We start from the raw sequence: 13578 nt of genomic DNA on the forward strand, positions 1-13578 counted from the left end.
GCAAGTGTCAAAAAATGACTTACTTATTATAAGTGGAATATATTGTTAAGCATACAAAAGCTTGTCTGGAGCACTCTTAGATAATCATTTATTTTATTAGAGAAAATATTACAAAATTAATTACTGTCATTTTGTAAAAAAAAACAAAAAATAGATATGTTGTACTTAATTAGCTTTCAAATGCACCATCAAAAAACAAGTTCACCAAAAAATGTCATTGAAATGTTACATAAAATACACATTTTATGTTAAAACTTTCACATTCAGGCAGAGCAGTAATTCTCAAACTGTCGGGGAGTTAAAAGAACATGAATTTTCTTTTCTTTTTAATTTAACAAATGCAAAAAGAGTTTGTGAATGCTATGACTCTGAGCTTTATTTAAGTAAAAATCCACTCAGATCCTGTTTATTATTAATAATTGTTTGAAATTGTGGGTCCCCTCCTCTTGATAGCTAGTTAACTAGTTTGAGAGCCAATGAATCAGAGAAGTGCAGCACTTCTCTACTTCACAACTGCACAGACGCGTTTCCATTTTTCATATAATAATAAACACTGACATCCTGTGGTGACAGATCAGGCCTGAAAAAAAACAACAGCGATTTGTGTCATCTCAGCATCAGCAGCTGTGTACGTCTCAGAGATGGTTGGCATAGCCTTCCTCATTGTCTGCAGAGTCAATGGTTTTTGTTCGCTGAGTTTGCACGGAAGCATACAGATCAGACACTGTGGAGAGGGCGTCCGTGTTACCGTCATCCTCCTTCTCTGACTCCGGTGGCTCCCCTAACTGCATTACATCTGAGTACTGTATCTGTGGACAGCTGTGACCAGCCTGCAGCCTGGGGCCCTTTAAGGTCAGGTTGGCATAACAGTCGTGGTTTTTGGACTGGAAGAAGAAACAAAAAACAATGTAAACATGATCACACTTCAATGCAATGAACAAGTAAAATTCTCCTTTCTGTCTGTGAAAAGACTTTTAACTAACTAAATTTAACTAAAGTTAATGCTTGCGATATTGTAATATAAGAAAAAGAAGGGTAATTTCAACAGTACATCTCAATTTTCTTACGTGATAAAGAAACGCTGCTTTAGTAGATGAAAGAAATCTGTGAGTGCAACTCTATGCTTTTAAATTGTAAGAAATACATGTGTGCTTTTCCTCATTTTTTTTTTTAATTACTTTTTTGGTTTTGCTGTGGACGTGGACCCACTGTGTTTAAAAAAAAAAAAAAAAACCCTGAAATTTCCTTAGTAGATTTTTTTTTTTTTTTTTTAAATATTTTTTTCATCATTTAATCATTTAGCTATTATTTAATTACTTCGGTTTAATTGGTTTATTATCACTGGCACTGGAGAAGCCTTTATTGGCATGAAAAGCTATTAAACAGAGTTAAAAATTAAATAACAATTAAAAATAATAAAGCTATGCCCTTCTTCACGTTGGGCCAGGCGGCCAGTTTGGATTCTTTTCTGGGCCAATTCTGGGTCCCAGGCCTTATGTTTGACACCCATGTGTTAGTAGGTCTAGACTGACCTATCCGAGAGGACCACTTTTTATGTTCCTACTATTACCTGATCTAATATCATACAGCTGTATTTTACTTTTTATGGAGAGATATTGTCATGAAGGTTTAATAACCTGTATGAACAGATAGAGAGCCCAAAGTGAAGCCAGAATAAAAGATCTCAAACCTTCCAAAGAGTTTCAAAGAATCTACCTGTAAGTCTGATCTGACTCTCCGCTGATACTTCCCATTTGAAGAGCTGAGTGATGAGTGAGGGGGATTGTCTTCTGTTAAATAAGTTATGCCTGTGGAGAAATAACATCACGCTGTAATCTGATACAAGTGTACTAAAGCATGTGCACAGCCATACGCACGACCGTTTGCACCTACTTGTTTGCAGGTAGCTTAAGTTTCCATAAATAGGATTTTCTTCCATCTGTCTCAAGCTCTGACTAAAATACACAGAAAGGAAAACGGAGTTCTTCACATGCAGATCTGTTTTACTGTAATTTGTTAACAATAAAAACCACGCTACACACCTTTGCCGTCTTCTCAGTGGACATCTCCATTTTCCTAATACAAGATAAAGATGAATATATTCACAACTGGATCGTTTTCAGGGGGTTTTGTGTTAATTCCCATAAAATGCTGACTTTAACTAATTTAATTGCATTTGGATTTATGATGTTTTGTTTTGTTTTTTACAGGTAAAATGTAAAAATGTTAAATTTAATTAAATCTGGTCAAATCAAATGTATTTGATTGATATGCATTCAGTTTATACAAGCACATTTTTTTAAATAATTGAGTATTAGAATAAATAACTCTTTAATAATATATTTCAGTTGCATTTTACTCAAACTATTGTGTCATGTTTACAGTGGGTGAAGAATCTTTTTTTGTGAGTGAGGGTAGAGTAAATAATGTAATTACCTGAGCCAAATTTTGATACACAACAAAAAATATTCCATGCCAGTGAGATGATCAGCGCTGCACTGAGAACCCCTAAGGTCACTTGTAATTCCATAGATAAATAACCAAACTGTGAAGCTAGAAAAAAGAAAAACAAATATGAGTCGCTTTAAATGAATAAACTATGTTTGAGCAACACTCACTGACGTCATAGTTAATCTCATACATGAAGACAGAAAACTGCTATGTGTGTTTTTAAAAAAAATCAAAAGGCAATTTTTTTTACATAGCTGTGTCTTTAATTTTCTGTCCATCCATCCACTGCCTACCATTTACACATGTGCTCATTGTAGAGCTCACAACCAATTTAATGCAATGTGTATGAATTGTGGGAAGAAATGGAAGCACTGTGAGAAAATGACTTAGCTTCACACAGAAATACCCTACTCACAAAGTGAGTGCTGTGCTTCATCACTGCACCACGCAACACAGAAAGCTAATTTTAGCAATTTGGGACGCCTTTTTTTCCTCTTTAGTTCACATTTTAAACAGATATTAAATAAGTGACTACTACTGATAATAACAATATTAATGAAGAATATCCATCCATGCATCATGTAAAGCTTTTAAAATATGAATAAACAAAATAAAAAAGGATTTTTTTCATATATCTCTTTTAAAAATGTAGAACTAGAGGTACACGCTTGAAAATGGATTGTTCAAACAATGCTGAAGGAAATTGGGCAATAAACCAAAGTGTGAAAACATGCACGGCATCAGAGTCCTTGAGCAATACATCTACACCAGCACTGAGCAGCAGAAAATGTGGTTTTGCTGAGAAACCTGCATGCATGGATGTGTGATGTGTGCAATGTTTGCTGCAGGAATACACACTGAGCAAAAGCACCTTGGGCGCATTTCCTACCCCAGAAACCATTTGCAGTGCTTGTTGATATACTATGTTTAACATGTTCCTGAAGCCTCATCGATCTCTAGTGAGTTAAAACATTCAGTCGACACACTGTTGGTTTTTGGTTTGCCACTGAATCACATAAAAAGCCTGACTGTAACTGTAACTCTTAACTGTGTAGCTGTGGTGTGCAATATCTCGTATAACTTTCAGCTGAATTTTCACCGTAAACGAAGGAGCACTTTAACGTGTTTGGACTCTGCAGTGGTGGAAATGGGTCCACATTCTGCCCGAGTAATATCTGGTGCATAGGATCTCTGTTACAAATCTAAATAAATAATTTAGCTTTGGTAATGCATCGCCTCATTAAAATGAGACACATTCTACGATCTTACACAGTATTGCTTTTTGCCTTTGGGCAAACTGCACCGTCCTAATTAAACTGCTGATGCCTCTGAGCGTTTATCACTGTCTGTTTAATCAGAATGCTGTGAGTCTGTACACAACAGACACTTCACATGTCAGCTGTGAAGGCGTGGGAGAAGCTGTGTATAAAAGAAACTTACCTTTTAGTAAGCTCAGTTTTGGGGGATTTTCTTTGTTTGTTTTTGGTTGCTGTGATCATTTATTTAAAGCACTATTCACTGATTTAAAAACAAAGTTGGAAACATTTTTATCATCCAGCTCCTGGCTGAAGTCCTACTGACTCTAATTTTGGATATGTTTCTCTCTCCGGCAGCATCTCAGGCAGGGGTGGGCGGTTAGTTTTCCCAAGGTGCCACATGAAAAACTGCAACTGCTGGGGAACCAACAAGCTGAACAGTTCTGCACTATATTAATTACATCTCTTTATAAGCTTATTAATGTGCCCAGTGTAGTTTAATTCCTGGAATGATCTTTGTCACATTGTGCCAGACAGCATACAGTTTATTTTTCAGCACTTTCTTTTTTCAAAACTTCCAACTAGAAAGTACTGAAATTCTGTTAAACTTCTATTAGAGCAATAACAGGAAAGATGGGGAAGTCCCACAAAAGCTTCTAAATAATCAAAGTGCAATCTGATATGAAAATCAGCCTTTAACCTTTTTCACTCCCTCTAAAGTCAAACCAGTAAAGCTTAATTCAATATAAAAGCAACACTAACCATCTTTATTTATAAATAATGTAAAGACCTGATCGAACTCTAAGGAAAACTCTTGGCTTACATTACTGTGAAATCTAACAGTTTCTCTATCTTCATTCAAGACTTACCTTGCTGAGTGGAGCTGCAATTTCCTGCCATGGCAGTGAAGTTTAACCAAGGACAATCCAAACTATACTCTGATAACAAACGTCTACTAAATCTTTTACACCTGTACTCTGTCTTTGACAAGCAGTTCTACAGAACTCGCTGCATGTTTGTGCTCACGCAGTATGATGCGACACCAGCGTGTTTGCTTTTTTTTCTTAAAGGACTGTTACAGGATGTGTGCTTTTGCAGAAAACCACAAACTTTTTTTAGACTACAAGAAAGATCAGGTACCAAGGCTGCGAACCTGCCCTTTTAGTGTTAAGGAATACGACATGAACAGTTTTGATTTAAGGGGATATATCCTTTTTACTTTAAATATCCTGGAAAAGACATTTAATTATCTTTGAGGCACTAAATATAATCCTTTAATTATTTCACACAACATCTGGATACTATGTGACAACATATTAAGAATGAGAGCAAATTCTCTCCGTGGAGATAAAAACATTTCTAGTGGGGACAAATATTTGTAACTACTACAGCACAAACTCTAGTGGTTATGATTTTTACACATGCATGCATACAGATAAAAGAATCCATGAAAAGCAGTGATTTGTTTCTAAAAAAAAATAATAATAATAAAATGAGATTATAAAAATAAAAATGCTAACTACGACCTTTAAGTTAAAAAGGTCAACAAAAGTGTTTAATAAGTGCAAACGACTAGGAAATTTAGACATATGAGGTAACAGATGTCAGTGATGGAACTTCCTGTCAAAGTAATGGATCAAGTCATAAACCAAAATAAATGGTATCTTTGTTGTAATCCTGCAGATGTCTTTATATATCTTTAAAGTCAGTCGTGAGCTGCTGGGTCAAAAATATGCCAGTGGCCATGACAGAAAGTGAGGTTAACCAATTATTCTGGTAACAGTCTGACACATTCAGCACATGGTGGTGTTCACTGATTTAACTTTTTCATGCTGAGCTCTTTACTTGGCAACACACATCTTAAATTAGTGGTTCATATTTCATAGCTGCAACATCAGACAACAGGAATTAGAGCAGCAAGGAGGTGTTAATGGATGTGTTTACACACTAGAGGCCCAGTTTTTTAAGTCACATCCTAGTTTTGGTCACTTTGGGGGTAAAATATGAGTTTTTAGCTCTCTTAGTATCTTATTCTCATATCATCCAGATAAATCTGTTGGTATTTGGCTTCTGTAAGCCTTTAAATCTCCTGGATTTATCTTCATCTGATGACCGCAACAAAGATTCATATTTGGCAGAGAATGATCGCCGTTTAGAAACGCAACCAAATATTCATAACCTGTATGTGAGCATCTCAAACAGTTTGCTCAAATCAATAAAGACGAAGAGCAAATCACTGTCAGACGTAAGACGAATATTTGCATACATTCTGGGAATTAATTTCACCTGGTTCAGCAATCATTCTTCAGGATTCATTTATAGTGCTGAACTGCAGCTCCTAAATCTTCTGTATACAAACTTGCACGAGCTGGCAGCCTGCTGATCAGCCCCATCTGTGTCAGCAGGCTGAACACTAGTTCAGGATGAGAGGAGCAAATGATAAGACTCTCACGGTCCATTTAGTGAAGAAAGCGTGGGTTGAACACGCAGACAGCAATGCAGTCATTTGTTTGCCTTCTTCTGTGTATAAAGTGTCACATTTTGAATATTAAATGAAACCAGATGTGGGAAGGATTGTTCCAATCATCTTTTTGGGCATCTGAGTTGTTTTTGGTTTAAACATTGATTCAAAAGTTACTGGTGCTGACATCTGACATGGATGAAAATTCAGTAAAGAGTGGCTCAAGACATTTAGGCTGTCTTAGCTATCCCGCACAACACTGGGTGAGTTATTCTTCTGCAAGGAGTGTGGGCTATAGGTTAAAGCATGTCCACCTTTATACCACTGCACTCAAGCAGATATTTAAAGTCATGGATCTGCTCAACCAGGCAAATTCAAAATGTGAGATCTTTTCATAATTTGTTAAAAGGAATGGCGCAGAAAGAGCTGTTACACTGTTAATTAAATGGACTAACTGAAGCGCTGCTCATCACACTGCATGTCTAATATCCTAGCTGTGTTACTCCATCCCGCTGTTTAGTATTCTCCACCTATAGGATCATTCTAATGCTACAGTGTATTTATTAATAGGAACAAATAAGACGAAGGAAACTAAAACTGACAGTTGTGGGAACGCTTGTGTTATAGTTAGGTACACTGGTCAAAAACACATAAAACCACATTAACCACAATGCGTCAGAAACTTTCCATTGTAAACAACTGCAGAGGTTTTCACTTGTATTAAGAGAATTTTTGAAATACCACCATGCTATCTGCTATGCAGACATAAATTAATTAATTTTTTTTTATCTTCTGGTTTTTCTACCTTTGGCTACCCTCTTGTCACTCGGTGTGGTTTATCAAAGCCAGTCCCAGTGTTAGAAATTGATGTAGAAATCTATGTACATGTCTTGTGCAACACCGCTTCCAAAAAAGTTAGGACCCTGTGAAAAATGTAAGTAACAACAGAATGCCAACATCTGCAGGTCTCAGGAACCTATATTACGACAAAACAGAAAACATCAAATGTTTAAACTGAGATGATTTCATGAAAAATATTTTCATTTTGAATTTGATGGCAGCAACACATCCCACAAAAGTTATGACGTAAATGTTGGGACTAAAGATGGGCAGAGGTTCAACAGTTTGCAGAGAACTGTGTCTACAAAATGTGGAACAGTTTCAGAATAATGTTCATAAAATGTTCATCATAAAATGTGAAGACTGAATACCTCCTCATCTACAGTCCATAACATCATCAAAAGATTCACATAATCTGGAGACCTCTCCGTGCGCAAAGAACAAGGCTGAAAATCAGTAATGCATATTTCAACAAGACAATGATAAGCTTTACATTTACATTTATTTACATACTATTTACATTTTCACAACTGTTGTGACCCTGATAGATAGATAGATAGATAGATAGATAGATAGATAGATAGATAGATAGATAGATAGATAGATAGTTAAACACAGTCTACTTCACATCCACATCCAGCCCAACGACAGTGTTAAAGATGGACGACGTGGCTCCACTTCATCCACGCTACAAAGTTTGTTTGTTTGATTGATTTTCCTCTATGTGGCGGTAATGCACCACTAAGTTCTACGCACGCGCCATGAAACATGGAGAAGAAGAAGAACTCCTCTTATCCCGCCCCCTCCTCAGTTCCCGTCCTCTACTCCTCAAGCTGCTGATGTGGTACTAACTTTAGCCTCCACCTCTGCTAACATGTTCAACTTCACATCAAAACTTTTGCTGCTTTTTTTCCTGGCCTTCCCCTGCAGTCTGATATCAGTTGGTAAGCATTTATTTATGTATTTATTTCACTTGAAAGCAGGCAGATACATTTGTAGCCTCACTCCGCTGCTGGTCAGAAGTTTTTCGCCTAACATATTGACGTGGCACAGTCACAGGGCGATTCGACAGCTTTCTCCACAGCTGGATCAGCTGCTAATGTGACTATAAGGCATGTTTTATTCTTAAACATCTAGAGATATACAATAGTCTGTCGCTTTTGTTGTGAATTAAAGAAAAAACGGTCTTTTTCTTCGTAAGAAGAAATATATACACGTCACGCAAAGTTTAGTTTCCCTTTAGAGCCACAGAGGAGCTTTTTAATACAAATGTATGAAGTGGCCGAGGATGTAAGAACAGCTGGAGGCTCCCTCACTTTTCTGGGACACGTCACCATAGATAAGATCGTACTGTTTGGCTCTGCTGGTTTCTGCCCTGCTGACACACATTCATTCTTTGCTCCTGTTTCATTGAAATTGGAGGCAAGGTTGCCAGATTTATTGCAACCCCTTTTAATTGATTTTTCCTTGCTTAAGTGTATATTAGATTTTCGCCCACATTTCCATTGCTTTTCTTCTTTAAATGACCATCTATCACTTCATCACGTGACTTGATACAGACATAATCTGACATAAATTGCTATGAAATAAATAAATACTGTCTGTGTGACGATGATGGCCAAATGCAGCACTTTCTTGTCTGTTTTACACGCTGAATTAATCAAAGATTACAAGCTCAGATTGTTATATGAAAACTCCTAAAACATTTCTCCAGTGTGTTAACCAGCATCATTCCCCTAATCTATTCATGTCTTCACTGTGGCTTCTGACTCGCAGGCCACGTTTATGCCGACTCAGACTCGGCCGAGGACATTGTCGAGGACTCAGATGCTGCAGTAGATGAAGAGGAAGATGATGAAGATGTCCTTGTTGAAGAGGATCAGATGCAAACCTCGGTATGTACAGTGATGGCGCAGCACGATTAGGCATACTAGTGGTGGTTTTACAATGTAAAGTTGTGTGTGTCAACAGGAAGGACACGAAGATGACTCTGACGAAGCGGCGGACAAACTGTTAGCTTCTCACCCTGATGCCGACACGACGATCATCTTCACCACAGGAGAAGGTTGGTATCGCTGTTTTTGTTAATAATTGCTAGAAAACTAAAGCACAAAGCTTAATTAGTTGTTTCATGGTGTAGAAGCCAGTTTTGTGGCTGTGTTAAACACATGGTATCTTCACATTTGTGTTTTTACTTTTATTCATTATTTACTTCTGGTCATGACACTTTTAGAGTTTCCTGCCAATGAAATTGTGCGGTTCCTGGTGGGTTTCTCCAACAAGGGTAGTCAGGAGTTCACCGTTCAGTCATTGGAGGCCTCCTTTCGTTATCCCCAGGACTTCCAGTTCTTCATCCAGAATGTAAGTGACACAATGTGCCGCATATCCTGCTGTAAAATGTCTTCAGGACAAGTTCATAACTAAAGAGATTTAGCTATGAAATTAAATTTAAGATGTTATTGGCTGCCTTTAAGGCCGCTCATGGTGTACATCTTCCACCTCTAACTACCACATGCACTAGTATATAAAATGTAAGAGGTGAGATAGGGCTGTTCGATATAACGATATATATCGGATGACGATATAAAAACGTCTATCGTTTAATTTTATGCTATCGTTTGTTTCGTGGTGTCGCAAAATAAACTGTTTACGGCAATATTTTTTCATCGTTTTGATGGTCACTGTAGTGGCTATATTTATTTCTTAAAGTTCTCTCTTTCTCTTATATTTTATATAACCACACTACAGACGGACAAGCGCCTGTTTTTATGCGTTGTCGTTAGCAACAACGACGGTAAAACCATCGCATGTCCGCTTGTTTATTTTCCATATAAACCTTTCACAATAAAGCTCAAGATCCTGTTGACACTTTTCAAAATAAACTAAACCACGTGAAAGAGCAGATTATTTACAGATGAGAAGTAAAAAAGAGCCGTCAGGTGCTAAAAAAAAATAAACCTTAGACTCAAACGTTAGAACAGGCTTTTCCCCGCAGCACGCCGTGTAATAAATACTCACAAAGAAAACGGTGGCCATTACAACTTATGACTAAAAATGTATAGTTTCAATTAAAACACTCGACTCCAGGTACACAATGCCCAGCTGGAAACACTTCACGCAAGTCGAGCTGCCCGAGATTCACAGAATTTACAGAAAATGTTACATTTTTGTGATTTATATCGTTATCAGACGATAGATGTCTTATATCGGGATTTGAGATTTTGGTCACAGCCCTAAGGTGAGAGCATTTGCACTGAGCGCCTCATAACTCTGGAACAACCTGGTTGACATGGTCGGTCACTTTTTTTAAGTCATGCCTTTAAACTTTTAAACATACTTTTATGGCAAGACTTTCCCTGAGTTTATATCAGATTTTAGGTTTCTTTGAATTCTCTTTTCATTACTTCTGTTTTATTCTCTTGAATGTTGAGAAATGCTGAAAAAATATATATAAACACTCTCTATTCCTTTCATGTCTTAATGAAAAATAAAGTAAAAAAAAATGTTAAGGGTGGGATTGTACATCCATCCTTTTTTCCATTTATCCAGTTCAGGATCGTGGTAGGGGCTGGAGTCTATTCCAGCTACCACAGGGCGACAGACTGGTGACCTCTTGGGCCGGTCGCCAGTTTGTTGCAGGGCTAAAACACGCAGACAACCATTCACACTCACATTCACACCTATGGGCAATTTATAATCCCCAGTTAACCGAACCCCACTAACTCCCACATGTCTTTGGACTGTGGGTGGAGGCCAGAGTACTCTGAGAAAACCCACACAGACTCAGGGAAGAACATGAACTCCACACTGAATTGTGTAACAGAACAACTTAAATATCTGAATGATGCAGAAACATTAAAGTAAAATGATGTTCATTATATTTGTGCACATGCTCTCTTCATTTGTGAATTTCCCATTTCTGGGACTAGCAAAGGCTACTTTGTTTAGCTTTAATGAAACCTCAGAAATGGCAGCACGGTGTTAGAGGTCAGCACTGTTGTTCAAAGCAAGAGGGTTCCAGGTTCCCGGAGCGTTTCGTGTGGCGTTTACACGTTCTCCCCAGATTCTCTCCGGGTACCCCAGCTTTGTCCAAAGACGCTGATGTTAGGTTAACTGAGGAAACCAAACTAGCTCATGTCATACTTTCAGAAAATGATTGCTTAGTGTTTTGTGTGTTTATAGTTCACAGCTTTGTCCCTGAACACTGTCGTCAAACCACAAGCTCAGGCCTCCTTCGAGTACTCCTTCATCCCAGCACAGCCAATGGCCGGTCGCCCATTTGGACTTGTAATCCTGCTCAACTATCAAGACACTGAGGTAAAATAAGTGTTATTGTTTTAAAAGTTTATTTATTTATTGTTTTTATTGAGAGAAGGTGGGAGGGGGTAGAATGTGAAGATATCAGGCAGTAACTGTCAGGAATATTTTTCACAGGACACCTAATGATTATTCATGATTCATGAATATTAAAAGCCTTGAAGAAATCTTCATCAGCACTACATTTTGTTAGCAACTATTTTTTTCTCTCTCTCTCCCATAATTTGGATTCCCAGGAGGGTCCTTACTGTCATCATTTCCCCCTGCTGAGCTTTGACTGCTTTTTTCTGCACTATTAACGAATGCTGAGCCATTTTAATGACAATTCTTTTGTTTTCCCTGTTTGTCTTTTGACTTTTCTTTTGTAAAAAAAATACATTTAGGGCAGCGTGTTCCAGACTGCCGTTTACAACCAAACTGTCACCATCACTGAACGAGAAGAGGGACTGGATGGAGAAACGTAAGCTTTTCTGGTTTTTATAATGTAAAGGCAAAATTGAAAATGCAAATGAAGTGTTTTGTGTCTTTTTAATTCCACTGGAGAAAACAAAAAAAAATGGAAATGTACAAAATTGTATTTGTCACGTCGTTTTGGCACATCCGGCTCTCTGCAGCTCTCCCAGAAGATTGCACTACATGTACAAACCTGTAAAAGGAGGTGTGAAATTGTCACAAAGAGACTCGCAGCCAGGATTGTGCTGCTGGTGTAAGACGTGCAAACTGTTGGCAGAAATATTAGTGAAGACAGCGTATTCCTTCTGGGAAAAAAAATCGAACATAAAATTTGCAATCGAGGTTGATAAACGGAGAAATCTGGCTTCTTCTTGTTTTTTGTGCTCTTGTGTATTTGTAACTTGGAGTTTTTGCTTTTATTTGCAGAATGTTTATGTACGTGTTCCTGGCGGGACTGGTATCCCTGCTGCTCTTCGGGATGTACCAGGTCCTGGACTCGAGGACGGTATGTGCTCATCGTCCCTGGCTCTTCTGTTTTTATCTAAGGATATTTTGTCTGCCCATGAGATGAAATGAGGCACATCTTTGTGAATCGGTGTAAATGTGAAGAAATGTTTCTGGTAAAGTCAGCATGATGGTGAATAAATTGGATTTAACATGACATAATGTGGTCTTTCTACCTTTGTGTGCATTCTGCAGAAAAAGAGGCTTTCTGTGAAAATAGAAAAGGGCACTGCTGGAATAAATGATGTGGACATCAGCTGGATTCCTCAGGAGACTCTTAATGTCATGAGTAAGTTCATTTTGCCCAGCTGTTATGATTACACTGCTCCACTCACCCTCTGCTTTGTTTTGTTTTCTTACTGTGATTGTGATTTATGAGTATTTGATCTTTACTTCCTGTGTTTCAGACAAGGCTTCCCCTAAAGCATCCCCCCGGAAACGAACCAAGAGGGCGGCTGGGACAGACCAGTAAACGTGCTGGCTTCCCTTTGTCGTTATAATCTTGATCAAACTTTCAGAACACCTCACAACAATAACTCGGTTCATATTTACAAAGGATGCAAATGTCTGGAATTCAGTTTTTGAAGCAGATTTTTTTATGTTTGAGAATCGGAGCTCGATACAGTCTCAAGGTATTACATGCTGAGAGGATCCTGTGCTCTCATTGGACCGTGACCATTTAAACACTAAGAAGACTGAACTGTGGTTCATTTTAAAGGGACTTTTGTATCTGTGTGTATGTGTGTGAGAGAGAGAGAAAGAAAGAGATGTAATGGGAAAAATAAGACAATCAGTAATTAAGATTACAAGGGCTGTCTTGAACTGCCTTCTTGAAGAGGGTTGAATTTGAGTTTGTTGCCACCCCTCCTTTTTTTTTTTTTTTTTTTTTTTTTTGATAATAATAATGAAAATATCACAGTCTTCTCTATCATCAAACCCTTCTCTGCCTTATCTGGTCTCTTGCAAAAAATGCAGTTGATTTTTTTTTTTTTTTAATTACCACACATGACTCACACATAACATCCATTAATGAATTTTTTTTTTTTTAAAGTGGTACAGTGGCAGCTGCAAGTACAAATGTCGAAACCATGCGTCTCAGTGTCTGTGCAAGTCAATTTTGCCGCCTTACTCCTGAGCAGAGCATTTCAGAGTCTTCAGTCAGTGTTAGTGATGCGGTCTGTCACGTTGTATGTCAGTATTTGTGATGCAACGCCTTCTGAAAAACAATAAAAGGCTAAACAAAGCGTTTTGTATTTTTGTATTCACTCGGATTATCTTTGTGTAATATTAAAAATT

At 37.8% G+C, this 13578-nt stretch overlaps 2 protein-coding genes across 2 annotated transcripts; one reads left to right on the forward strand and one right to left on the reverse strand.

The window, feature by feature from the left end:
- Positions 1-261: 261 nt before the first annotated feature.
- Positions 262-4642, reverse strand: LOC102785656 (uncharacterized). Its single transcript, XM_087840680.1, has 6 exons — positions 4577-4642; positions 2437-2553; positions 2043-2076; positions 1894-1955; positions 1717-1808; positions 262-884 (listed from the first exon to the last, which is right to left on the reverse strand). Exons 1-6 carry the CDS (start codon positions 4605-4607, stop codon positions 636-638), a joined length of 585 nt encoding a protein of 194 aa, XP_087696806.1. The 5' UTR covers positions 4608-4642; the 3' UTR covers positions 262-635.
- Positions 4643-7793: 3151 nt separating this feature from the next.
- On the forward strand, positions 7794-13525 carry LOC102785358 (translocon-associated protein subunit alpha-like). Its single transcript, XM_006784373.2, has 9 exons — positions 7794-7952; positions 8785-8903; positions 8980-9073; positions 9242-9369; positions 11191-11325; positions 11709-11785; positions 12205-12283; positions 12478-12571; positions 12690-13525. The coding sequence occupies exons 1-9, from the start codon at positions 7883-7885 to the stop codon at positions 12752-12754; spliced, it is 861 nt and encodes a 286-aa protein (XP_006784436.2). The 5' UTR covers positions 7794-7882; the 3' UTR covers positions 12755-13525.
- The last annotated feature ends 53 nt before the right edge of the window (positions 13526-13578 follow it).

Source organism: Neolamprologus brichardi, chromosome 5 (assembly GCF_056152115.1).
Source record: "Neolamprologus brichardi isolate AB-2024 chromosome 5, ASM5615211v1, whole genome shotgun sequence".
Taxonomy (NCBI): domain Eukaryota; kingdom Metazoa; phylum Chordata; class Actinopteri; order Cichliformes; family Cichlidae; genus Neolamprologus; species Neolamprologus brichardi.

Excerpts from the sequence above, each read along its gene's own strand:
- LOC102785656 (XM_087840680.1), bottom strand. The coding sequence starts at position 4,607 with ATGGCAGGAAATTGCAGCTCCACTCAGCAAG. Across the intron at positions 2,077-2,436 it reads TGTATCAAAATTTGGCTCAG|GAAAATGGAGATGTCCACTG; the intron begins GTAATTACATTA and ends ATCTTGTATTAG. Across the intron at positions 885-1,716 it reads GAGTCAGATCAGACTTACAG|TCCAAAAACCACGACTGTTA; the intron begins GTAGATTCTTTG and ends TTCTTCTTCCAG.
- LOC102785358 (XM_006784373.2), top strand. The coding sequence starts at position 7,883 with ATGTTCAACTTCACATCAAAACTTTTGCTGCTTTTTTTCCTGGCCTTC. Across the intron at positions 12,284-12,477 it reads AGGTCCTGGACTCGAGGACG|AAAAAGAGGCTTTCTGTGAA; the intron begins GTATGTGCTCAT and ends TGCATTCTGCAG. Across the intron at positions 12,572-12,689 it reads GGAGACTCTTAATGTCATGA|ACAAGGCTTCCCCTAAAGCA; the intron begins GTAAGTTCATTT and ends CCTGTGTTTCAG.